The 25,031-nt window shown below is 34.6% G+C and overlaps 1 protein-coding gene across 2 annotated transcripts; it reads left to right on the top strand.

Moving 5' to 3' along the window:
* The first annotated feature begins 299 nt into the window (after window positions 1-299).
* On the top strand, window positions 300-25,024 carry LOC116774156 (HEAT repeat-containing protein 5B). Of its 2 annotated transcripts, none has more exons than XM_061523713.1 (39): window positions 300-496; window positions 973-1,106; window positions 2,406-2,617; window positions 3,290-3,437; window positions 3,800-4,017; window positions 4,261-4,358; window positions 4,976-5,139; window positions 5,748-5,881; window positions 6,114-6,264; window positions 6,897-7,028; window positions 7,277-7,427; window positions 7,805-7,993; window positions 8,479-8,597; window positions 9,147-9,283; window positions 9,559-9,743; window positions 9,854-9,948; window positions 10,323-10,483; window positions 10,796-10,970; window positions 11,391-11,657; window positions 11,969-12,158; window positions 12,462-12,622; window positions 12,991-13,129; window positions 14,672-14,854; window positions 15,025-15,137; window positions 15,324-15,435; window positions 15,866-16,047; window positions 16,441-16,565; window positions 17,075-17,195; window positions 17,278-17,566; window positions 18,078-18,230; window positions 18,468-18,566; window positions 18,800-18,923; window positions 19,142-19,293; window positions 19,505-19,801; window positions 20,088-20,294; window positions 20,552-20,691; window positions 21,466-21,676; window positions 22,430-22,572; window positions 23,047-25,024. In XM_061523713.1, the coding sequence occupies exons 2-39, from the start codon at window positions 981-983 to the stop codon at window positions 23,206-23,208; spliced, it is 6,165 nt and encodes a 2,054-aa protein (XP_061379697.1). In that variant the 5' UTR covers window positions 300-496; window positions 973-980; the 3' UTR covers window positions 23,209-25,024. The 2 variants fall into 2 exon arrangements, with proteins under 2 accessions (XP_061379697.1, XP_061379698.1); XM_061523714.1 differs by having other exon boundaries at window positions 300-500.
* Window positions 25,025-25,031: the final 7 nt, after the last annotated feature.

Genomic DNA, 25,031 nt, shown 5'->3' with positions numbered 1-25,031 from the left:
CTAAACGACATTTAAATATTGTTTCTGTGATGTTTAAATTTTCCAAACTTTTTTTGACTTGGTGTCAATATTCCCTTTCACATTCCATAAGATAACATTTTAAATAGATATCTATAAAAATAAGTCAAGACTGAGTTTTAAAAGATTATTGTTTAATATTTTGGTTTGACTTTATCCTTTTCTTTTAATACTGTTCTTTATTTTAATAACCTATGTATAACGATTTGAACTAAATAATCATGAACGTAAATTGTCAAATGTTAACAATGTCAAATGTCATATTGACGTAAAGCTTTTGGTTTTATAAAGTGGCTAGTAGGTACCTACCTATTGTCAGAATTATAGTATGTTATTTTCTAAGTATCGTAAGTTGATTGTGTTGTAAAATAGTGTTATAAAATAATTGTTTCAAACAGTTATTGCAGTGTATCTTTAAGTTTATATGGTGACTAGCATGTAACTATTAACCCAAATCGAAACGAAAGGATATCGTTTTGTAAGTATGTATTTTATTGGATAAAAATATTCTTAAATATTTTTAATATCATTGTTTTACAAATATAATTGTATCAGATATAGTAAAGCGTTGTTTTATACAAAATTTGGGTCAGCTGTTATAAACGCCTACATCTGATTCACTGGTGACGCCATTGTTTACAGGGAATAATAAAACTTCAATTTCATGGGACGTGTGATATGCATCAAATATTTTAATAAGTGTTGATTTATAATCGCTATTACAATATGTCAAAAGTTTATTTTTTCTCAATTATAATTATGAAACGAATTTTTCACTAATTTTTAATCATAAAAAATAATGAATTAATAAACGTAAAATTTTTACATCCTATATATATTATAAAGTGCATGGAACATTATTGTATGGAAAGCTTGTTTGTGTTAAATATTTTCCAGACAAACTAATATAATAATTATTAAAAAAATTCTAAACTCAAATCATATTTTATTCAGAAGTTAACATGGAGGTGTCACATTCTTTGACTCTGAATGAGGCGGCTCTTCAGCAACTTCCCGACGATAAGAAACCGCACTTCATTTTTGAATGGCTTCGGTTCCTGGACAAAGTTCTTGTAGCTGCCCATAAGGTGAAAATTATATTAATAATTATTTTAATATAAACATTTGTATTAAATAAAGTTTGAGTATAAAGTATATCATATATCCTAAGATATCTATAAATAACTAAATAGCAAGACATTCTTGCAAATTTATTGTATCTTTAAGTATTATATGGCTTCAGTCAACATATTGTTGAAGAAATGCAATTATAGTGTGTGCAAGAATTGTGCCCAATGGCTTATTATGTTAAAGAATTATAAAAGGTTTTAAGAGTTATCCCATTACTTTATAGTATAACTGTTTGGTCAATGGAATATTGTATATATAAAAATAGTACTAAAATATTGTGTTAGCATAGTAGAGACATATATACTGATATATTAGTAACATTTCATTAAAAAAATTGGTTTATAGCCTTTATATATATAATGTCCTTATATATAAAATATATGTAAAGCCCCTCATATGTAAAATGGTATTAAAATGAGTTCAGTGGTTTAATAAGAAGAAAAATTATTTTGTAAATATTTAAACACATTACATGCTGTTTTTGGGCCTGATGTGAGCGAAGTTGGCCTTATTTATATACTCAATTATATCTTGAACACTGACATGTAGAAAAAAAATTAACTAGAAGAAGAAGAATTTAATCGAAATCAAATGCTATAATATATATAAATTAAATTATTGTTGATTATCATCATCATCATCATCAGCCTATCGGAGCCCAGTGTTGAGCAAGGGCCTCTTCTCACACGGAGAAGGTCAGAGCATTAATCACCACACTTGCTCAAGACGGGTTGGCGATTTCAATCTTATAATTTGAATATAAAGACCAGGTTTCCTCACAATGTTTTCCTTCACCGTCTGTCAGTGGTGTTTAAATATTCTTAGAAAGTACATGTGATTCGGAAAAGATCACATTGGTACTTGTCAGGTTTCGAACCCGTGCACTCACATATGATAGCCGGGCCTCCAACCTCCAGGCCACGACGACGTTATTGTTGTTAATTATTGTCAACTACACAATTTCTTCAGTATATTTTATATAAATGTCGGATAAAATATGTGTTATTTTAATTAGTACTAATGTAAGTCACTATGTTTAAGTATGTTCATTTATAAGTAGTTCATAAGGTTTTTCAAAAGTATTGTTACATCTGATGGAAGAGCACTTTCTGATTGAAACAATGCCAAGGGCACTGACATTGTGAATAAAATAAAAGTGAATATATTAAACCATTATATTAATAATAAACTGTTATTATTATCTGGTAGGGATAGGATAGTCGTTATGGATTGATTTTTTTGTCTGTTTCTTCCAGTCTGATCTCAAAAACTGCCAGCAAAAGCTTGTCGCTCAGCTCGTTAATCTTTTCCGTGAGAATCTCGGAGTGCCAGCCAGGAGGCTGCTCGCGAGATGTTTGGCCACACTCTTCTCCGTCGGTGACACATTCCTGTTGTTTGAAACAGTCAATAAGTGCAATGACATCATAAAAGTTAAGGATGACTCTCCATCGTACCTGCCAACTAGACTGTAAGTATTGTTATATATATACATATACACATACATACATACATAATTCCCTTCAAATTTTTTGATTGAAAACTATGAAGATATGATTTAAATAACTTTTTTACACCTAAGTATATTCTTTGTTGAAATTTATACAATAATTTAATTTTCCATCAAAAGGGCAGAGCATTTCAGAAAACAAAACTAAGATGAACATTCAGAAAGTTGTTAGTTTTGTCTTAGTTATTAATTTTAAATTATTAGGTGGCCACAGCTAAATGTTTTTTTTTTTACAAAACATTTGCTTTCAATCAAAGAGAATGATATTATATATATCTCGCAAAATTATTTCTTAATATACATATAATAAATATTCTCTAGTTACTTGTTTTGAATTAAGAAAAATTCTTTGATTCCAAAACATACTTTTTCTCGTAAATTTGATGTAATCACACATTTAAAATCACTAATAAACTGCTAATTGTTTTATTTCGTTGACTTAACACAGACTTGAAAGTGTTTTTTCGTCACTAAACTAAAAGATAATATCGTATCTCGGCCATCTATTAATGGAAAATTTGAAAACTCTTACCTTCTTATTAGAAAGTACTACTAATCACGCTTTATATACATGTATGTATATGTTTTATATGTAAAAAAATTAAGACTTAATATATAACATATATATTACAGGGCTGCTATATGCTGTCTGGGCAGCATGTATGAAAAGTTGGGCAGGATGATGGGACGTTCATACGAAGAAACTGTCACCACTCTAGTGAGGTCCATGAAAAGTGCTGAGTCTCAGACCAGGCTGGAGATCATGATTACGCTGGACAAGGTATTGTGATGATATACCAGCATTAACTGTCAATGAGTTAATATATGTATATCTATGTTTATATTATGAGATGTAAAAACTACAATAGTAGATTTTGTCTCGATAATCTCTTATTTTTTTATAGAAACTTTAAAAAGTCGTATGTTAGAATCTTCATAAAAATACCCACTTATTATTTCATTTTATCGTTTAGTGCTAGACATGAGTTAATAATATATTATTCTTTATTCAAAACAAAAAAATAGCCTAAATAAAAAAATAAACAAGCAAATATTAAAATAAAAATATAGTAGGTATAAGAAAAGGCGAAGGCATTCTTAAGTCTAGTTAAAATTATTATTACTATCTATCTGTTTGTCTAGATCTGTGTGGGTATGGGCACAGCAGCAGGCTCCGCCCTCCGTGAGGTGTCTCGTGCCGCTCGTTCCTCGGTCCAACACGAGAGGGCGCCAGTTGTACGAGCGGCAGCAGCAACAGCATTGAAACACGTACTGCCGCTGATGAGACTCACTCCCGCTGATGTTGACGCCATTGCCGCTGCTTGTCTAAGAGCGGCACAGACTGCTGATTATGCTTTGAGGTATATTTTTATCATCTGTAACAAATGTCTGAGCTACATGAAAATTGTGAACGAATCGCTTCGACTATATGTTTACAAACAAAATTTTGAAATGTTCTGTAATTTTTTTAGTCTGTTATCATTTATCCTAGAACTAAATTTAAAAAAAAAACAAATAAACAATACTTAATACATATTTAATATATCTCGGAGATTATCGTAAAATATAGTATTTATATATGCTATGCTACGTATATATTTCAGATGCTCTGTAGCAGATCTCCTAGGAGCTTTGGTAGCAGCCACTCAGGCCGGAGAAACAAATTCTATCAACACCAAAACTAAAATAGGGATGCAATCTGGTAAAATTCTAACACTCTGTGCCTTGATATTTGCAAAGCAACCGATCATGATTTCAGCGGTCGGTGGATGCAATGAAGCAAAAAATTAAATTACTTAATTTCATTTTAAAACTAAATAAAAATTAATTGGTTCGGCCACATTTGACAGTTCGGCTACAGTTTGAACAAATAGTGTGGTGATATTCTGAAAGAAATATAATACTACAAAGTCTGTTCACACGGAACTTACGTTACGCCCGTGCAGAATGAACAAGTTAACTCAGAAGCTTAGCGCGACCTCCGATTACACCGCAACTCTCTCATTATTTAATTTAACTATCACTATGACACCGTCACGTAACAAACCGAATAACAAAAATACATTTAAAAGTGTGTACAAACAAGAACATCTGTTCTAAGTGAAACTAATATTTTCGGATTACTAAGCGTCATTTCATTTTTTTAATACCACATACTCCCGAGGTTTCGGTTACATAGCAGCGACCGTGATCACGGCAGACGGGACGTGAACTCTCGTGTAGTTATAAATATAATAAAAAAACGCGTAGTAATCAGAATACACTAGTTTCATTTAAATGAATGCTCGTCATAGTCTTAGATCTCAATACCTGTTCTAGTTCACCAAAACAAGAAAGACCCGCCTAAGAATGTCATATCACTGGACGAGGTTTTAAATCTCCTAATGGGTGCCTTCCTACGAGGAGGCACCTCCTTCCTTAAGGGTGAGATCATCAAGTCTGGCTCCGCTGTCAACAGGGAAGTCCGTGTTTGTGTTACGCATGTAAGATATAATATTATGTTAGTAATTTATATTTAAAACTAAAGAAATATAAAACAAGATATACAAGTTTTGGGGTTTATCCCTGATAAATATACATACATTGTCACTAGTAACCTATCACGCCAGTAGTGTATTGCTTATCAAACACATATAAAAAGATAACAGTTGTCTATTATATTATCAAATAGGTGATTAAAAACTGTCTTACATGTATACGTATGTCACATCACTAGCTCTCTAAATAACTTATCATATTATGTTATTATAGAAAAACAATCAGTAATGTACTAAACAAAAAAAATAATAATAATAATATTGCGTGGAGGGACTCCGCGCGGAGGAAGTGAAACATCGTAACGTTGGAATGAAAACAGGAAGGGGAAGAAATTCATATTTAATGAGTTTTTAGTGTTTCTTTGAGACAAACTTTATTAACATTACTTACAAGTCACGATTGATTGCCCGCTTGCGTTCGAGCGCGGCGCATTCCCTCTCGCTCTGTTTCATATCCCCCCCACAGGAGCGTAAAACCTTTAACGCAACCTTGTTGAATAAAATGCACTATAAAATAGTATTTACAAATAAGTAAAAATGTTAATATTTTCCAGGCATACGTGATCTTTGTTCAGAACATGGGAGGTGTTTGGTTAGAGCGGAATTTGACAACTTTCTTGAGCCACGTGTTAGACCTGGTCGCAAACCCTAAGGCGGCCAGTTCTCACGTGGATGCTGTGTACTCCAGGTATATATATGTTTTGTAAATACAAATATCTTTATATCTAAAGACTTATGCGCTAGTGGTTCCTGAGGTTAGTGTTATGAAACAAACAACTATTCATTAGTTATATTCTAGTGAATTGTATTACTATTATACTCTCAGATTGGATGTGTGTGACAGTAATAAAAAGTCAGATTCAGCCTTTACTATATATTTTTCAAAAAATTGTATCAATCAAACTCAGTTTTTATTCCAGAAAATGTATCAATTATATATTAAAGAACACTCTGGGAAAGATGCTCGGAGAGAAAGCCCAAGCGTCCGCTTGTCGGGAAATAATACAGATTATAGCAAAGCAGATGAACAGTATCGACTTCAACCCGGAAAATGCTAAGGATTGTAACCAGGTGACAAGAACATTATGTTATGTACATTTATATGAACTATATAAGGGATGAAATAAGCTGTTAGTGTTTTAAGAATATATTAAGTATTTTAAAATGAAGGTTGAAAAGTTTTATTCGGTGTAGAAATTTTATTTAGACATATATAAATTTACATATACATATATAAATATACATATATATGTATATATACAAATATATAATATCAAAAAGTGACAAAAATACCCAAATAAAATTCTTTGTTACAGTAATACAAAGTGCAGCCACTATATTATTATACTGAAAAAAACTAACATTTAAAAATAATTATGAATTAACTTCGCAATTTATTTATTACCTAAATTCTTTTTTTTTGACAATACCACTTCCATAGTAATACGTTTTTTACAACTACATATGTATTAAAAATTTATCTCTAGTAATGTTTTTAATCTGTTTATTATATTATGTTTTAATTATCTACTTGTTACAAAAAAATATCATATCTGTATTTGTTATATGTTAAAAATGGTAATGTTTCTTATATACACTTTTAAAGATTATGTGTATAACTTAATGCTACCTCAATGTAGGTACTAATAATAAAAATTAATACCTAATACACGTATAAATTGATACATGTGTTCTGTTCCCAGGAGACGCTGTTCAGTCAACATCTGTTAGTGTGTGCGTTGACGCAGGCAGGCTCATTGTGTTTGGCTCTGGGCACAGCGTTACATAACCTCGTATCTGACCCAGGCTTGCACCTCATAGACACCATATTCTCGGTTAGAAAATAAATAATTATTATGTAATTAAGTTCTCTTAGAGTTTTTTGCCAAAGTTGATTATATCACACGGTGTTGTCACAATGTTGATATGGAATAAATTATGTCATTATGATAATACTTCCAGCTGTATGAACCGTCGGATAATTTTTTCGATATTTGCTGCTCAAATTTAATATAAAAATTTGTAAAAAATTAAGAAAATGTTTAACTAAGTGATTTTATTAACAATACATATTGTATCGTAGGTGTTGGAACACCCGTGTGTAGCTGCGAGGCTGGCGGCGGCGTCGTGCGCGAGGTCGCTGGGGCGCGCTCACCCGGCGCTGTTGACGCCGCTGTTGGACAGGTGTGCTGACGCCTTGGACGTGCCCAGACCTACACCGCATAGGATATCCGGTTAGATATACCTATTTTAGAATTAATTTAAAATTATTATAATATAGTTTCTTAGTACATTATACGTAAGCAGATTGAATTATTGACAATCGCTGATCTAAGCGTTGTATTTTATTGTAATAAACAATATGATTTGCTTTTTTCATATGATTATTATTTTTTTGGTTTCATGACCACATTATTAGTATTATTTGAGTTTATTTTACATTAAAACTCTTTGCTTTTGTTATGTTTTTACTAAGGGTTATAAGCTGTAATATAAAAAAGTTATAAAAAATTTGGTTGAATTTAGTAATAAAAAGTATGGTTATTATAGTGAAAATGTAAATATATGTATGTATGTAAGAATAAAATATTTGTGATCCTTTACCTTGAAGGTTATTCCGCCGCGTACGCTGCCATCCTGGGTGCCGTTCAATGGTCACCGCTCGGTGTGCCTCACGGTCGCGGTAAGGTCGCCTTCAACGCGGCTGAACAACTACTAAGGTCGGCTGGGCAGAGCAGCCGGCTAACGGCCGCTAGAACTAACGCCGGGTGGCTTATAGTCGGTGCTATATGTACCCTGGGTATGTTATACAAGAATTTTTGTTAATGCCAAAGAATATGGTCTAACAATGTCAGTCCACGTAAATAATATTTTCTGGTTTTAGCACTTATAGATGGCACCATGAACAATTATTTTTTAATAAGAAAATTGATTACCAAATTGATATAGAATTCATATTAGTATTTTTACCCCTGGGATGCTAACATACCCTATACCCCTAAGGCAAACAAAATTTTCTTTTAATTCGGTCAATGAAATCTTAATTCCATTATATGACGTCATACTAATAGTTGCCTCTCTATTCAAGAAAAACATACGTTATTTTTGAGAACATTTTTAAATAGTTCACATTTAACATAAATTTCTCAAATAACTATCACATCGTTACATAATTACGTCATGTAACTATCATAAGTTAATTAAAAAAGGTATTCTTTTTGAAAACCTTTTTTTCTGTTTTTTTTTTTTTTAATCTATTTTTTATCTCTGTCTTGTGATTATCAGGAGTTCCTGTTGTGCGTGGTCTTCTTCCGCGGATGTTGTTACTGTGGAGGAACAGTTTCCCTCGATCAGCCAAAGAACTGGAGTCGGAAAAAGCCAGAGGCGATGCGTTTACTTGGCAGGTGAGGGAATTATATTACTAGTACTAATTTATTTCTTGACTGTAATTGATTTCTTGGCTTTCCAAAGAAAAATTTACTTTCAAATATTATAATGTCTATTAGAGTGTATCACTCTATAGGTTATGGCAACATTATTTTATTGTATATGTAACAGTATAAGTACAAACATTCTATTACTCTTTGTATATATACTACTTGTTTTTGTCGGCGGCTTTGTCCATTTGGATTTTGGAATTGGCTTAAGTAATAAATTAACGGTGATCCTATAAAAAATATTACTGATAGCAAACACCGTGATGTTTTTATAAAACCTTTATGCCATAAACCCGCGAGAAATACTTTTTTGTATATATTATAGGCCCATGGGAGATTATGTCTTATCTTCATTACTGTGAAATGTCACAAAAAAATGGGGAGTAGTTTTGCTTGGAAGAAAAACAAACATCCATACATCTACATAACCTTTAACATTTATATGAGGAGTATATTCAGATTTTGGGTCATATATAAGTAAGAAATACACTATGCCATAGTTTTTTACCCTCTTAGGTAACTCTGGAAGGTCGTGCTGGTGCGTTGTCTGCTCTACATAGTTTGTTAATACACTGTCCGTCACTCGTAAACAATGAGGACACCGCCAAACGCCTCGCACAGCCGATAGATGGCGCTATTGCTGTCTTGACCAAGTACGTACATTGCAATTTGTTTCTATGTGTATTAAATTTAAGAAACTCACGTGATATTAATATTTCACTGGTTTTGTAATATAAAATAAATGTAGTTAAATATATCTTGTCAAATTCGTTTGTCTCGTGGTAATTTAGTAGGATTTCGTAAATTAAAAATAAGCATTTTGTAAGACTTCTAAGGAATGAAGGAGCTCTTAATATCACGTACATTAAATGATATATTGTGGATTCCTTTCTGACTAATATACATATTTATATACTTTTTCGTCCAGCGTGGGTCAGGTTGTGCGTAACTATGGGGGGTCACTGAAAGCCCCCGCTGCCCTGCTCCGTCTGCGTCTATACCAGGCGTGTGCTGCGCTGGGGTCGTTGTCAGCCCCCGCGGCTCCCCTACTAAGGTTATTGGCTGCCGAGCTGGCCGGCTCCGCTGACCCCGGAGGCGCTATCGTCGCAACTGGTTAGTGGGTCTTATGATTTTGAGGGTAGAAACAGTTTTCTGAACGTGTGTCCTAGAAGAAAGATGATTTTTTTTTTCTAATATAATGATATGTAATATTTTCATTCTAGGTATGTTAAGAAATGCGATGCATCCTCGCGATACGATCCTACTGGGTGAAGAAGCTTGGATATATGAGACTGATCACGCTGACATAGAAGAACAGGTTCGTTAACACTTAACAATGTTAGTATATACCCGTTAAATAGCTTTGCATGTACTCAGTATCTTAATATATTTTATCTGTGAATTTAATGTTCCAGATTATTGGTATCGTATAAAAGGTTTTATTGTCGCAACTGTTTATTAACTAAATTGAACAAATCAATACCAGTAATCCTTCATGGATGTGAAATACAGTGTCATGTCTCAAAACTTAAATAATTATTTAACGAATCATTCTATCTCTCTTATACATGTGATGTCTCTGCTGAGTGTGAATGGGAGAGGAACACTATTTAGCTATAACGTTGTCTCAGTCTTTTTGAGAGCGTGTGGTTTATGTACCTTGAATACAATAGTTCTATCTCTCTCGCACAGCTGATATCTCCGCTAAGTGCGAGTGGATCGGGTGCTCTTGAGCACGATCCTTGTCGCCTGTACCGCGACGCCAGCGGCGCTCAGCCTCTGGGCGTCGCTGTCATAGACGCATCCGTGGCACTATTCCCGGCCGTGTTCGCACGAGCCGCTAACAAACACAGGTGAATTATACCCGTGTATACATATTTATATAATATATATTTTTATTTCATTAAATTAATTTTACTATATTTTTAATTGGTAATAAATATAAGTAATAATATAACTTGTCTATAATTGAATTAATTGTGTTTCATGCCGTTGTTTGATTGATATTTTACGTCAAAATGTTAAGATAAATTGTTGTTGTTTTGTTGATTCAATCCTTCAAAACTTTTTACATTTTTATATATAAATGATATAATATGAAAATAGAATAATTTGCATTATAGAGTAATATTTATTAATGAGTTTTGATCTATACATTTTTTCAGACAACAAATGCTCGAACACTTCGTTGAATGCATCAAAATGTCGAAAGGAACCCGTCAGGAGGCCATACAAATTAATGTTTACACAGCGCTGTTGTTGGCGCTGAGGACGCTGGGAGAGCTGAAGAGCTCACTGGGACAGGACGCTGTCAAGAATACCGCTACCGAACTCATCATAGTAAATAAATTGATTATATATTATTGAAGTGAAACTTCTAATGCGACTGCCAGCAAGGTTAAGGGGAGGGGGAATAGAAAGAGACGGGACGAGAGTAAATGGGTGGATTGTAAGCGATGTTTATAAAGTTTGTCCTAAAGAAACAATATGAGTTCACTAAAAACTTTTTTCTATTCCTCCCATTTTCATTTCCACATTACGAAGTTTCACTTCTTTAGGAGGGACTCCACGCACTATTTTTATGTATTTCTTAGACAAAAACTTATATTTGTTCTTGTACGTTTTAATAAATAACAAATAAAATCAACTAATTGTTTTTTGTTAGAAATAGAAAATAGTCTTTTCTCGAAAGCTTTTTTATAATATATTTCCATACCCTCTGTATTCAAATATATTATATTGTCATAACACACCTTCCAGGCAGGGTTGTCAGCGAGCAGCACATCGGTTCGTGCTGCTGCAGCGTCATGCGCCGGAAGGCTCTGTGGGTGTATCACCGAGTCTGAGACGCAGGCACTGAGCGAACGCGTGATAGCCCTCGCTAGGACGTCTCCTAATAGATCGGTCCGTGCAGCCGCTGCAGCCGCCGTCGGAACTGTGCAGCGGGCGAGAGGCGCTGCGTCAAGCGCTGCAGCGCTGCCAGTGCTAAGAGCCCTGGCCCAGGATACAGCTGCGGTGGAAGTGCAGGTTAATTTTATGTTATACTTCCAAAATGCAATCTTTTTCCAAAAACAATTTTATTAAAATTTTCCCAGTTGGAATATACTTGTATATTCCTTACTGAGAATAGATTTAGATCAATCAATATTCCTATTATAACCAATTTAGTTTTTTTTACATTCCATAAGAATTTAATTTTAGATGTTCCCATAAATTTTATATTTGTCCAGTACGCAGTACATATAGTACAGTTTATGTATTAGTTTTCAAGTACTTTATAAATCAGCTGTTTCGCAAATTTTTATTTCCATATACTTAGTGTTAGTTATTTTTCCCAGGTGTGGTCGCTTCACGCGCTGTCCGTGTTAATAGACGCTTCGGGTCCGATGTTCCGGAGTCATGTTGAGTCAACTCTGAACCTGGTTTTGAAACTATTGTTCAGCGCTCCGCCCAGTCAGGACGACCTGCACAGAAGTATCGGCAGACTCCTCGCAGCCCTCATCACAGTTGTTGGACCGGAGCTACAGTGTATGTTAAACATTTTTTATATCGAAGATGGCAAACGAGCAGTTAAGCATAAGTTGCATGTATTAATTATTTGAAATAATAATTATGGCATCATTGATTATCAAATATTTATATATATGCATGCTATTCTTAACATAGTAAGAAAAATAAGGCGTTTAACGGTTTATTTATTTATTTGGCATTAACAAAAAATAGAAAAAGTTCTTAAACTTTATCAAAAGGCAAACTAGCAAATGTAATAATATTTACGTTAATATGATCTTTCATTGTAAGCAGAGTTATAGAAATATATAAACCTTTTAGCATGCGGGCATAGCGCTGTGGGTCGCTTCACGTGCGCGTGCGCAGCGCTGCGGGAGGGGGGCGGTGCTGGCAGCGCTGCCGACGCCATCGGAGGCCTGCAGCAACTACATCTGTTCGCCCCTGGACACGCTAACCTACGGACTCTCGTTCCGCAGCTGTGTGTACGTGATAAACTATACGTTTGTCTGTTTCTTGTCTACCTTCGAAATACATTTCCGTTGAAAACTATGAAAACTTAGTTTTTAAACCACGAAGCATAAATAAAATTATGTGTAATGTTTTTAATTTAACCACAAAATTGAGTAAATTACAGTGGTTTCTGTATTGTTTAAAAATGGGTGGTACAAAAACAGAAAAATATAAACATACTGGATGGGACCTACATATGTTAAACGTATTTTATCTAGTTTAGATATTTTCGTGATATTCATCTCAAACTTAGACCACATTATATACTTTTAGATTTCAGCTCCTTAGTGTAGAAGTCTTCTACGTTTTGATAAATTACGAATGTATGTATGTTTTTCAGCGCGACTTATCCAATCCCGAGCTGTCTGTACGCCGAGCAGCACTGTGCTGTTTGCGGCAGCTGTCCCAGAAGGATGCCGCTGATGTGTGCAAGTACGCGCTACTCGCTAAGGACCACGTGCCCACTAAACCTTACTGCGGTACATATTTTGCTATGAAAATACTTTTATTAATTTATTGGCGATCATTATGTGTTTTACTACTTTAATAGCTGTCGGATTTTTAGTAAATTTAAATAAAATGAAGGCCTTATACATGGTTAAATGTACGAAATGCAGCCAGAGGAGTTCACAGATATGTAGGGTAGGGTAGGCGGAGTGTAGGTTTCTATTTAATTTGTTTAAGCACGTCATCACCACGGAGCTGTAATTTTCCAAAACTCGCTACTGTAAACTCAAGTTGCTAGATAATTACAAATAACTCTTGCGCCTAAAAAGTAATTAAGGTAGAATTTAATAGCGAAAAAAAATAAATAGATATTTAATATAGATATTTAATAGCGAAAAAAAATCTGAAATGTTACCGCCCAAAATAAATAGTCCCTTTACAATCAACCAACATAATCGGCTACTTAAACAATTGGGTTACAGCCGTGCCTTCAAATCTCAAACACGTGCATAGATATTTACGCTCGCATACAAATATTTTCTGCGCCCGTCACGAGTTTAAACCTGAAGTAGGTATTTGAAAGGAGAATAAACAGCGAGTAGTTCTGCTTACGGACACGGCGGCTGAAAGGCGGCGTTAGAAGCGAGTGCTTGAAAATGAATCTGTTTCCGTTTGATAGATGGCGCTGCCACTAAATAAATAGAATGGAATTATAAATTTTTTGATAACTAATATTTAGTGAAGTGTTACTTATGTATTTAAGAATATAACATGCATGGAATGCACGTCACTGCTGGCATCTCGTAATGTTATTGTAATTATATTATATACTAGGTCCCAGCCCCGGCTTTGCACGTGCTATTTACAAAAAAGTAATAAATAGCCTATTTAATTTTAATAATTATTAAACTTATATTATGATAACTATCAAATGGTACGCCCGTTTTAAATTATTTAAAAGTAATTTACAGATACTGGTGTAGGCTTGAAAACGATTTAATTTATTTTGTTAAGACTTAATACCGTATTTATGTAAATAGCTTTCCGATAAACGCTTTAGGAATGCCAATTTGTAAAAGTTGTAAATTGGATATAGTATGTTATCCTTAACATAGATACATATGCCACCGCGGACTTTTCTGTAGACCTATATAAGATACACAATTCCACCACATATTATATGTTTTTATCTCAAAAACTTTAGGAAGCGTTTTCGTTAAAAGCTCTCTATCAGAGACGGCTCCTGTTGTCCCGACACCAGCAAAAAATATCGTTAATGTACACACAAGTAAATACAAAAGCTTAACAAATTATATACTAAAACCTTCCTCGAGAATCACGCTATTGAGTGGTAATAACTGTTTGATAATAATCGGTGCAGTAGTTTTTCAGTTTATCGCGAACAGACAGACAGAAAGACGCGGCGAGGGACTTTGTTTTATAATATGTATATATATAATATAATAATAAGAAATATACAAACTACATTGCTGTGCTAACATTAATTAAAGCAATAATTAATTTTCTTCTATATATTATATATACGTCATTTATGTCATCACATTATATTCCAGGGGTTGTGATAACAGACACAGGTCTGCCAGGTGCATTGTTTGCATTCCTTGATATGGAGCGTGACGAAATGGCGATATCATACGCCAAGGATACGTTGACCTGTTGCCTGTTGGCCGCCGCCGCCAATAAGTCGGTCAAGGATTGGCTACTTTTGGCCAAACGAGTGCTAACTGTTAAATTGGGTGAGTTTGATTAAAGAACATTATTATACCTAATTTAATAGTTTATATCCTCAAACGTACGTGATACATTTCAATAAATAATATAATATCATATTATAAAAGTTAATATTTTATAAAATTAATATTATTATAATATGATAATATAAAGAGAACAAATTAATTTTATACAGAGGATAGCAACAACCCTGACACGGAGCTGGAAGACGACGATGATCAGGCGGAGTTCCACGCTGAGAGTGAACAGGCGACGCACCCGGCAGTGCAGCCGCGGTGGCCTACAAGGGTAAATAGATATATATATACATATAGACGTAAAGATATACAGATATATAGATATACAGATATCAACAACTAAACTAATATATTAAAGAAACAAAAAGTTATATGAAATATTAAATAGCATTAGTAAAGGTAGAACTTAATTTTTTCACATATTCATGTATTAATACAACAATAATAATGTATACAGGTGTTTGCCATGGAATGTATCCAGAAGGTAATGGGGGCGTGCGAGGCTACTGGAGAGAGCGCACACTTTGATCTCGTGAAGGCAAAAGAGAAATTACAAGAGGATCCGAACGGTGAGATAGGAAATATTAATATACAATATTTTATATTATACTACTTTTAATGTACACACACACACACACACACACATACATATATATATTGAGACAGGACTCTTTACGACTTATGACCCGTTGATTCTCGAATTATATCAAATGTAGCTATGAAATCTACTTCAACGTTTAGGACCGATTTCGATTTTGCATTACTAGTCGGTTTATTTTTAATCTTTATCTTGTTTCGTTGGCCATCGATAAATTTATTTTTTATGTTATTATTCATAGAGTAATCGAATAGTATATGATATTTTTTAATAACTTAATAATAACTAATTAACACATGTAATATTTCGTAATGCCGACGTTTTACGGGATTTCGAACTTGCATGCATATGATGTAGATTATGCATGCGTGTCACTTATCATTACTATTTTCTCCACGCAGCTGACTACCTCTCGTTGCATCTCTCCGACCTCGTGCGGATGTCGTTCGTTGGGGCGACTGGTGAATCTGATGCTCTCAGGCTGTGCGGACTGAACACGCTGCAACTCATCATACAACAGTACGCGAGGGCACCGGAACCGGATTTCCCCGGACATCTACTTCTGGAACAGTACCAGGCACAGGTACATAACATTCAGACATAGATTACATTATTATAAATTTACATAGTTCTGTTAAGTGGAGAGTCGTGTAACAATTTGAAAAATAATAATAATAGGCTGTAAAAAATTATAAATTTATCAAATTTTAAAATATTTTAGGTTACATTCAGTCCATGTAGGTTATAAGAAAAATTATGTCATTTAAATTAATTATTTCAAATATAATAATATTATGTATATAAGTTAACACCTCGTCGGCCCGTGATCACGGATGCTGCGAAGTAACCGAAACGTCCGGAAGTATGTAGTTTTTAAAATAACAAAATATAAATAAAATCCGAAAAATATTAATTTTTATTTAAATGAATACTTGCGAGAGTCTTAGATCTCATTGGTATGTGTATTATCTGTAAGGTGGGCGCGGCGGTGCGGCCCGCGTTCGCCGGAGACACGGCGTCTCACGTGACGGCGGCGGCCTGCGACGTCTGCTCCGCGTGGATCGGCTGCGGCGTCGCCAGAGACATTAACGACCTGCGCAGGTGACGCGGACTTATATACTGGGGACGTGCGCGTGTGTGTGTGTGGGAATGATGTGTGTTTCAATACGTCCGTGTATATAGTGAGAGAGTTGTTTGTGTGTGTGCGTAGGCGTGCGCGACACTTGATGGTGCGTATTAGAGGTGACTTAATGAATAGGGTGAAAGGTTCAGATTTGTGTGTGATATGTACGTAGATGAATGTTTTACCCAATTGAAATGACACTTTAATAGATTTATTTATGTCAGTTGCTCTGTATTTTGTAGTTTTTTTTCATGTTTAATAAATCAATGGTATAACTTCTTTACATATTCAATACTACTCCTTTGTTCCGGTTGTAGTGATTCTAAATATAAAAAGACCGGAGTCTAGGATCGCATTGCTCCTCGATGGATTTGCTAAGTTCACAGTAAATAATATATAAACACAAAAAGTATCTCATGCTAACCGATGTAATTTTTCTAAACACATTCGTCTGCTATAGGTTATGAATATTTAAATATATTTCCAGGGTGCACCAACTGCTGGTGTCAAGTCTGGATAAATTAAATAAAAAAGGCAACACCACACTCATTTACAACGAGAGTATGGCAACATTGGAGAAATTGTCCATTCTTAAAGCATGGGCTGAGGTATAACGCTGTACATCGGTACATCCCTATAATTTATTAAAAAAGTTGTAGAATATATTTTATCGGTAACATAAAATTTTAGGTGTATATAGTGGCCATGGTCAGCAACGACAGCGCCCCGGGAAGCTACGTCAAACAGCTGGATACTAAGCCGGTGAATAACAAGGCGGAGATAGCGAAATGGCGGAACAGAGTGCACGAGAGTAACAATCAAACAGACAACACGGCCCAGGAGACTGAGGACGACGATTACGGAGAGTTTGAGTCGAAGGGGGAGAGCTTGCTCAAACTGGTTGAACCGGAACTGGAGAGCTTAGGGGAGAATTGGCTCGCTGCCTTGAAGGACCACGCGCTACTGAGTCTACCACCGGGTTTGTCATTAATATTGATTACCAAATTATATTGATATTTGTAATAATTCAAAATATATATAAATATAAAATATTAAAAAAGAGAAAATATAGAAGAGCAAATGTAGGTCACAGGTTCGTTTCCCGCTACTTACGATGAATCTTTTTATCTATAATTACTATTTTAATTGAAACGGTTCTACCTGCTGGCAATCCGTGATTTATATTGCATTTACATGTGGGTACTACATTTGTAAACAAGTATTTTACAATAATTTTAACTAAACACAGTACTACGAGGGTCGACTATTCAAGTAGAATAGTCAACCAAGCAACCTGTGGTTTGACTACGGGTCAAAAGTCAGTTGAGATTTTTATACATTATGTATGTTATAAACAAATAACAAAGACCCCGGAACACAGGTTTGGCTAGCGATTTTAGAATCTTTATCTAAAGGAAGCCTTAATAAATGGTATATATTGAGTTATTTTCTGATTACCCACATATATATTCCGATCTTAATTTTTTCAGAGTTCGCGTCCCAACTGCCGCATGGTGGAGGTGCCTTCTACTCCATGGAGACGGCGGAGGCGTCCCGGGCTCACTACGGCCGCGCCTGGCCCGCGCTGCTATACGCTGCCGCGCTACGCTATAATGCTGATATAACGACTGGCGTCCATACTGGTGAGATTATAACTGGAGTAACAACTAAAAGTATATAAGACATAATTAAACAAAAAAAAAATTTTTTAAGATCAACATTAAGAAATAAAATCAAGATAAGACAATGTATATAAGAAACCACAAGAAAGAGTATTTTAATATTATTCTTTTAATATAAGCGAAGAAAAAATGCGTTTAGAGATGTTTATTTTGTACTAAAGATATAGTAGATTTTAAATCTTAAAATTTTTTTTTCAGAGAAAACGGACAACAAAGTAGACAACAGGTCGAGCAAGACGGAAAATGGAAACTTTGAATTTTTCGAACCGGCTGATGAAAAATTCCATCTACTATTTGGTACGGACAGATTCCTGTTACATATAATATAAAATAATATTATTAAGTTGAAAGAAGCATTTCTAAAAAAATACCATAATTGTTATAGTAAGGCTTTCTAATTTTCTATTGTCAAATAAAACGATTCGTTTTCCTAACAAAAAGCTCAATGGCAAACTTTAAGGAAGCGCTTTTAGAAAGTATCTGTTTAGATTTTATTTTATAAATGTTAATATTGAATTAATTGGTTACAGGTATCTGTATGGAGGCTCTGTGCGCTCAGCGCGATATGACGGTGGAAAATACAATAACAGTCCTACTTTCTCTGGTGACTTTACTTGACGCTCCTGAGAACAGAGCAAGGCTCATGAAAGATAGGTTAGTAAAACTATATATAAATATATATGTAATACATTTGCATATTTTGATCACCTCAATCTAATGTTCCACTAATAAGTTCCTTACTTCCGCGTCTGAATATAAAAGAATTAAAAAAAAGCTCAAATATTAATTGTACTAAAAAAAATATAATGGAACAAAATGTACCCATTGAATTATGAAGCTTATTTCTTATACAATATGGTATGTTTTCACAGAGCGTTGGCCATCGAGGTGTGTCAGATCATTCACCGAGCTGGTCTAACACAGGAGAGCATCGAGGCGCTGTTGTTGTGTGCTGATGTACTGGAACTAGTGATAACAGCCGCCAAGGATCACCTGAGAGCTGCCATCGCTGATAAGACAGCTGGTACTATACATATACGCAACTTATAATATAACACACACAAGTATCACTATTGTGTACCCAGTACTCATACATAGAAATATGTAGTCATATAAATTTCACAAACTACTAACTACGAACGAAAACGAAACTACGAACAATGACATAAGGTACTTTGTAACATATGAATTTATAAATTTACACGTGTATTGATGTATGTTCACCAAAATTTCAGAACTAGCCCCGGATGCAACGCCTGATAGCATGCCAGAATCTGTGTTGGAGGTTGTGCATACGCTGGGGGAGGGCGGGCCAACAGGGGATCTACCGCCGGGGAAGTCCCTGGTGTTCGCTTGTTTGGAAGTCTGTTTGTGTCTATTGGTGCGGAGGCTGCCGGCTTTGAGTCCCCTCAAGCAGGAGGGGAGGGTGGGGGTGATTGGAGTCAGGAAGGGTCTAGGGGTACACGGAGATACACTGCTGATAAAAAGCCTGGCCTCCATGTCACAATTGACCACACTGACTAGTCCTCAAGGTTGTTATTATAAAATTGATTGTATATTGTTTCACTGTTTAAATTATATACTGATATAAAAGCTACTTCTTAGTTCGTAAATAAAAGTTTTCTATCTCATTTTGAGTAAATATGCTCTGGCTATTAAAAGCTTCAAACCTTGCTCAATGTTTAACTTTTGCTTATGGCCTTATTTTAATATATTTTTTGTTATACATGCGATACTATATATAATTTTTTTTTGCACATTAATCAACTATAATTCTTATCTGTGATATATAATATATTTGTCATCCCATATATTCAGGAGCCTTATCAATTCTGCCCACCATTTTGTACCTGTCCACGGAGGTGATCCGCTCTCTGCAGAGCAGTCCCGCTCTGTGTGAGGCGGGGGTGCTGCTGCTGCAGCTGGCGGCGGACTGCAGCACGCCCGTGACGTCACAGGTGCGGCAACAGCACGCACTGCTGCTGCGAGCCACACTCGCTAATATATTGGAACGTGTTAAGACAGGTGAATATTATGTGATCCCCTTGACCAATCGATCGTGTTGGATGGGCTTTATGATGTCTCGTATATTAGATATTTAAAAATCTTTAGTTAGATATTACTTCAATGAACCCCAGCTGCTGTCTCTGTTATCACACTGTAATAATAATGTGCATTATAAACAATTGTTAGTTTAGATTAAAAAAATTATTAAATTAAAGTTGTTAATTACTGGCTCTCATCTGGACAGAACGTGCTTACTATACATGTTATGTTGACAGAGGATCCCGAACAACGTATAGACAGTGTAACGGGGGCGCGGGCGATGGCGGCGATAGTGGCGAGGGCGGAGCCCGACCCCCCGCTCCACTACCCCTGTATAAACCACTTCCGGCAGTGTCTCGACACCAAGGACCCAGAGGTGACTGATATATGCCTATGGACATCATGAAATATAAATATCAAAGGATTCTCACAAATATTTTTAAGAATAGAAAGATCTCCCCCCTCCATACATAGGAAGATCATGATATAATGTCTGAGGAGAACTGTGGTTGGGAATACTATGAATGTAATGCACAAAACAATTAATGGTAGGATTTGCATGTTGTTGCTGGTGTAGTCCAGAAACGGCTACACCGATTGAGCACTATGCTGAATGAACGGTGATGGGCTGAATACAATTAACACAAATAAAAATAATAGTGATGTAAAAATATGTATATATAATACGAGTTAATATATATTGTTAGAAATAAATTTAGGCATTACTTCCACTTAGATGTTTATTGCTCCACAACTCGTTACAGAGTCCCCTGTCTAGCACTCACATCCTATTTATAATATTCAAAGGTAACATTCAGGTGAGGGTACGTTACAATATCACACAGAGGGCGCTAGCTTCCCTCATAAGAGTTTCCATTAAATAATAAAACACTAAACATCACATAAAAATGGTAAGGCTCTTATTATAAATTATAAAACCAATCGTTATGTATTTGGACATTTAAATTACTGTACAGAAACATTATCAACATTGATTTACACTATTATAATAAATATACAGATGGCGCTAGTTCACTATCATAAGAATTCCCAATAAATATCAGAATATAAATAACGTTAAACTTAGAATTATAAAGTACATCACATTTTAAATTATTACAAATAATCATTACTAACAATATTCATGCAGGTGTTCTCGTCCGTGTGTTCCATCCTCCGCCTCATCTGGTGTCGCTCGTGCCCTCCCCGCTCCGTATCGTGGTGGGCGCGGTCTCTGGCGGGGAGGGTGGTGGGTTTCGCGGCTGGAGCCCGCCACGCCGCGGACGCGGGCGAAGCGCGGGCCGCGGTGGCCGCCGTCGGAGCCCTAGACGACCTCGTGGACGCCGCGCCCGACGCTGCCAGTTAGTATTATACTATACAGGTTTTATGTGATCGGATATAAATCCTGTTTAAATAGACAATAATCCTGTTTTAATAGAAGTACATAATTTTTTTTTTAATTAATCTCTTGTAAGTTCTCTTGTCACAATCCTGTATTTCTGCGAGCTCATATAATACTTGATTTAATTTAATTTCATAACCCATAAATAATATAATAAGAAAATAAAGAGTTCGTCATCGGGACTGTTAGTTGTTAGTGTCGGTATGTAAAATAATATATGGATAATTTATTTAAAAAAAAAAAACACCTTAATCACTAAGATGTGGACGTTTAAAAATTTATGGATTAACATTATATTGAAACTACAATGAATATTTAACTGTTGTAAGTTAAAAAGACTGCTTCTCATCTACGTACAAGAAAATAAGATTACACGACACCTCAATATAAAAATACAACTCTATCACTATAGCATTAAGTTACATATTGCCTTGGAGATCTCAACATTATGTTATTGTATATATGTATATAATAAATTAACAATTTCTTTCGTCTGTTCAATAGAGGATCCGCACAAAGGTAATAACATGTGTTCAATGTGTCACTGCTTTTTGTCCGTCCATATTATAAACATACTATCTGTTATTTCAAAGTATTTTATTTTTATTTGTTATCACTCTCTGTGTGTTGTGCTCTGTGAAAATCACATTTTTAATGAATTCAGTGTCAATAAGGTCTTAATTTCATATATTATTTATAATAACAATTCCAGGGATCCAAATGTTGTGGATCTTGGTCCCTATAGTGACGTCATACCTCCGTGAACCCCCTGAGCTCGAGAAGGCGCCTCACTTGAAGATTCTACACGATTTCGCTCTTCAGTGGCTCATGAGAGTTGGACCGAAACATCCGCAGGTACATACAAAGAGAAAAAATATGTAACAGTCAACTAAAACATGTGTTGCATATTGTGAAGCGAAAAGAATCTCTCAATATATACCCTCAATTTACGAAACTTTACCAAGTAATCATACCGCAGCAAAGTTTCGCACAAATCGAAAAATCCTACTTTCTTAATAAATTAGAAACTAATGAAAAGTAATTACCAAAAATCGTCTAATGGCCTAATACCTTCTTTAATTTATGAAAATATCTTATGATGAGTAAAATTTTTCAAGAGTTTGTATTACTTTTTGTCAACAATAGATTGGATTTAGTCGGGTTTTACGATTATTGAACTTGTAAAAAATTGATTATATAAGTCTTAAGATGTAACTGCAATAGTGGTTGACGGTACTGTTAAATTGAAAATATCTAAATAAAAGTTTTGTATTGAGTAAAACCAATATATGTAAATATATTGTAATAATTAATGTTATATCTGCCCAGGAGTTCAAGAGTATGTTGTCTCAGTCACCCGAGCTTCGGTCCAAGTTGGAAGCCGCCGTGAAAGCCCGCGCTCCGCCGCGTGTCCACACACACACGAACAGACAACAAACGCCGCATGCGCCCACTATACAGCTCAGGACAGATTTTAGTGACTTCAGATAAATGGGGAACAAATGTCATAGTGTTAAGGTCGCTTAAAGTGAATATCCGCGGATACAGATATAAAATAATCACATTCTACATGCTATCATGTTCATTGCCAACTTATTACTAATGTATATTTTTTTTATAATATTTGAAAGCAATTGGTAAGAAGATAGGCAAAAATGCAATGGATACAAACCTTGTTTTGCGGTTTGTTATCCGCACATCACTACTGACAATAAAACAATACGTCACACTGAGACCGATCACAGTTGACAGTCCAAAATAATTTGTTTGTCAGATAAGCATATATATTTTTTTATTTAAAATGTTTTATTTTAATTCGTGCGGCATAAGTTGTCTTTATCTATATTTGTTTATTAAAGAAAAACGCTGGTGACATCAAACGTCAGAATATCTATCGCAAATGTCACTGTCATATAAACGTCAATCAAGTTTGGCATTGTTTAAATGGAAATTATTACGTAAGATTCACAAATCCCTCCTTACATAGCGCAGTATAATATTCACACATGGCATTTTTTGGCGAAATCTATAAAGAAACGCCAAGAGAGGGAAGGAGTAGGAGAGAAATGGAGAATATTGATTAAGATACTATTATTTAGAAGTTTATTTTATAACAGCTGACATATTTCATTGAGGTGTATACTGTATCGTGGAAAATACACAAAATTCCTGTTAGGATGCAAAACTACATAGTTGAGTGATATAAAAATGATTTGAAAATGATCGGAGGTAATAGTTTTAATTAAAACAATTATCGTATCGAGGACGCCGTGTTAGGACAACTGACAGTTTAGGGAAAACATGGCCAAAAGAAATAAACATTTATCATATTACGTTTCTAATAAAATTTTAACATACATTTGTTCGGACCAAGTCACATTTTAACTATACATAGTTATTTCATGCACTTGTTAATATTTTAAGATGACGATTTTGACGCAATACAAACAGAGGCGTCACCTCTGAGTAATATTGAAATGTTTCTTAGTGTTGACTTAGAGTTACAGAGAAGACGCTTGAATTTATCAGATTAATATGAAGTAACATATGTCACTATTGAAACTGTTGATTGATGAAGAGTTTAGGGTTTATCGAATGAGATAACATTAGTTGTTTAGTTAGAAATACTTTCTCTCTTCTTCGCTATTTTGATAAATAAATTATTAAATTAACATTAATATGTTTATACTATCAAGTATATAGATTAAATATTACTAGGTCCATCGGAAGCTTTCTGTGGTCGTTAGAAATTTAGTTTAGGTATTAAAAGAATTTAAAAAAAATTAACAACCAACAGAAGTTTGATTAGGAAATATTTTAAAATAGTGATAAGAAATATAGAAATAGCGAGAAGGCTTTATTAAAGACTATATTAAATTATTATAAAATTTTATGTATGTACTAAAAATAATATTATAATATTTTTGGCAAAAATTACAACTGATTGCTGGTCTGTCTTATTCATTATCTCTTGTGTTGTCATAGAAAACTATCTTAGAGTTAAGTATAATTGTGTAACTTAAGTTTATAAATAGTGAATGCCTGGCATTCCGTATAATAAAATAAAGGAGGAAACAGTAGTGAAATATATATCTGACAAAAATATTATTGCTTTATAGAAAAATGTATTTCTGTGATAGAAAAAAAGTATAACTGAAAGAATAAGCCAAAACAAGTTCCACTGCCTTGCACTTCCATAAAATAAGGGCGTTAAAATCAGGAGACTGTGTCGACGGAGAATATAAGTGTGTACTTTGATATTATAAGTTATTGTAAGCGATTTAAATATTAAAGTTCTAACTGTCTACTTGGTT

This window comes from Danaus plexippus, chromosome 20, assembly GCF_018135715.1.
Source record: "Danaus plexippus chromosome 20, MEX_DaPlex, whole genome shotgun sequence".
NCBI lineage: Eukaryota > Metazoa > Arthropoda > Insecta > Lepidoptera > Nymphalidae > Danaus > Danaus plexippus.
The sequence above is the reverse complement of the archived record's forward strand: the minus strand, read 5'-3'. Positions and strand labels throughout refer to the sequence as shown.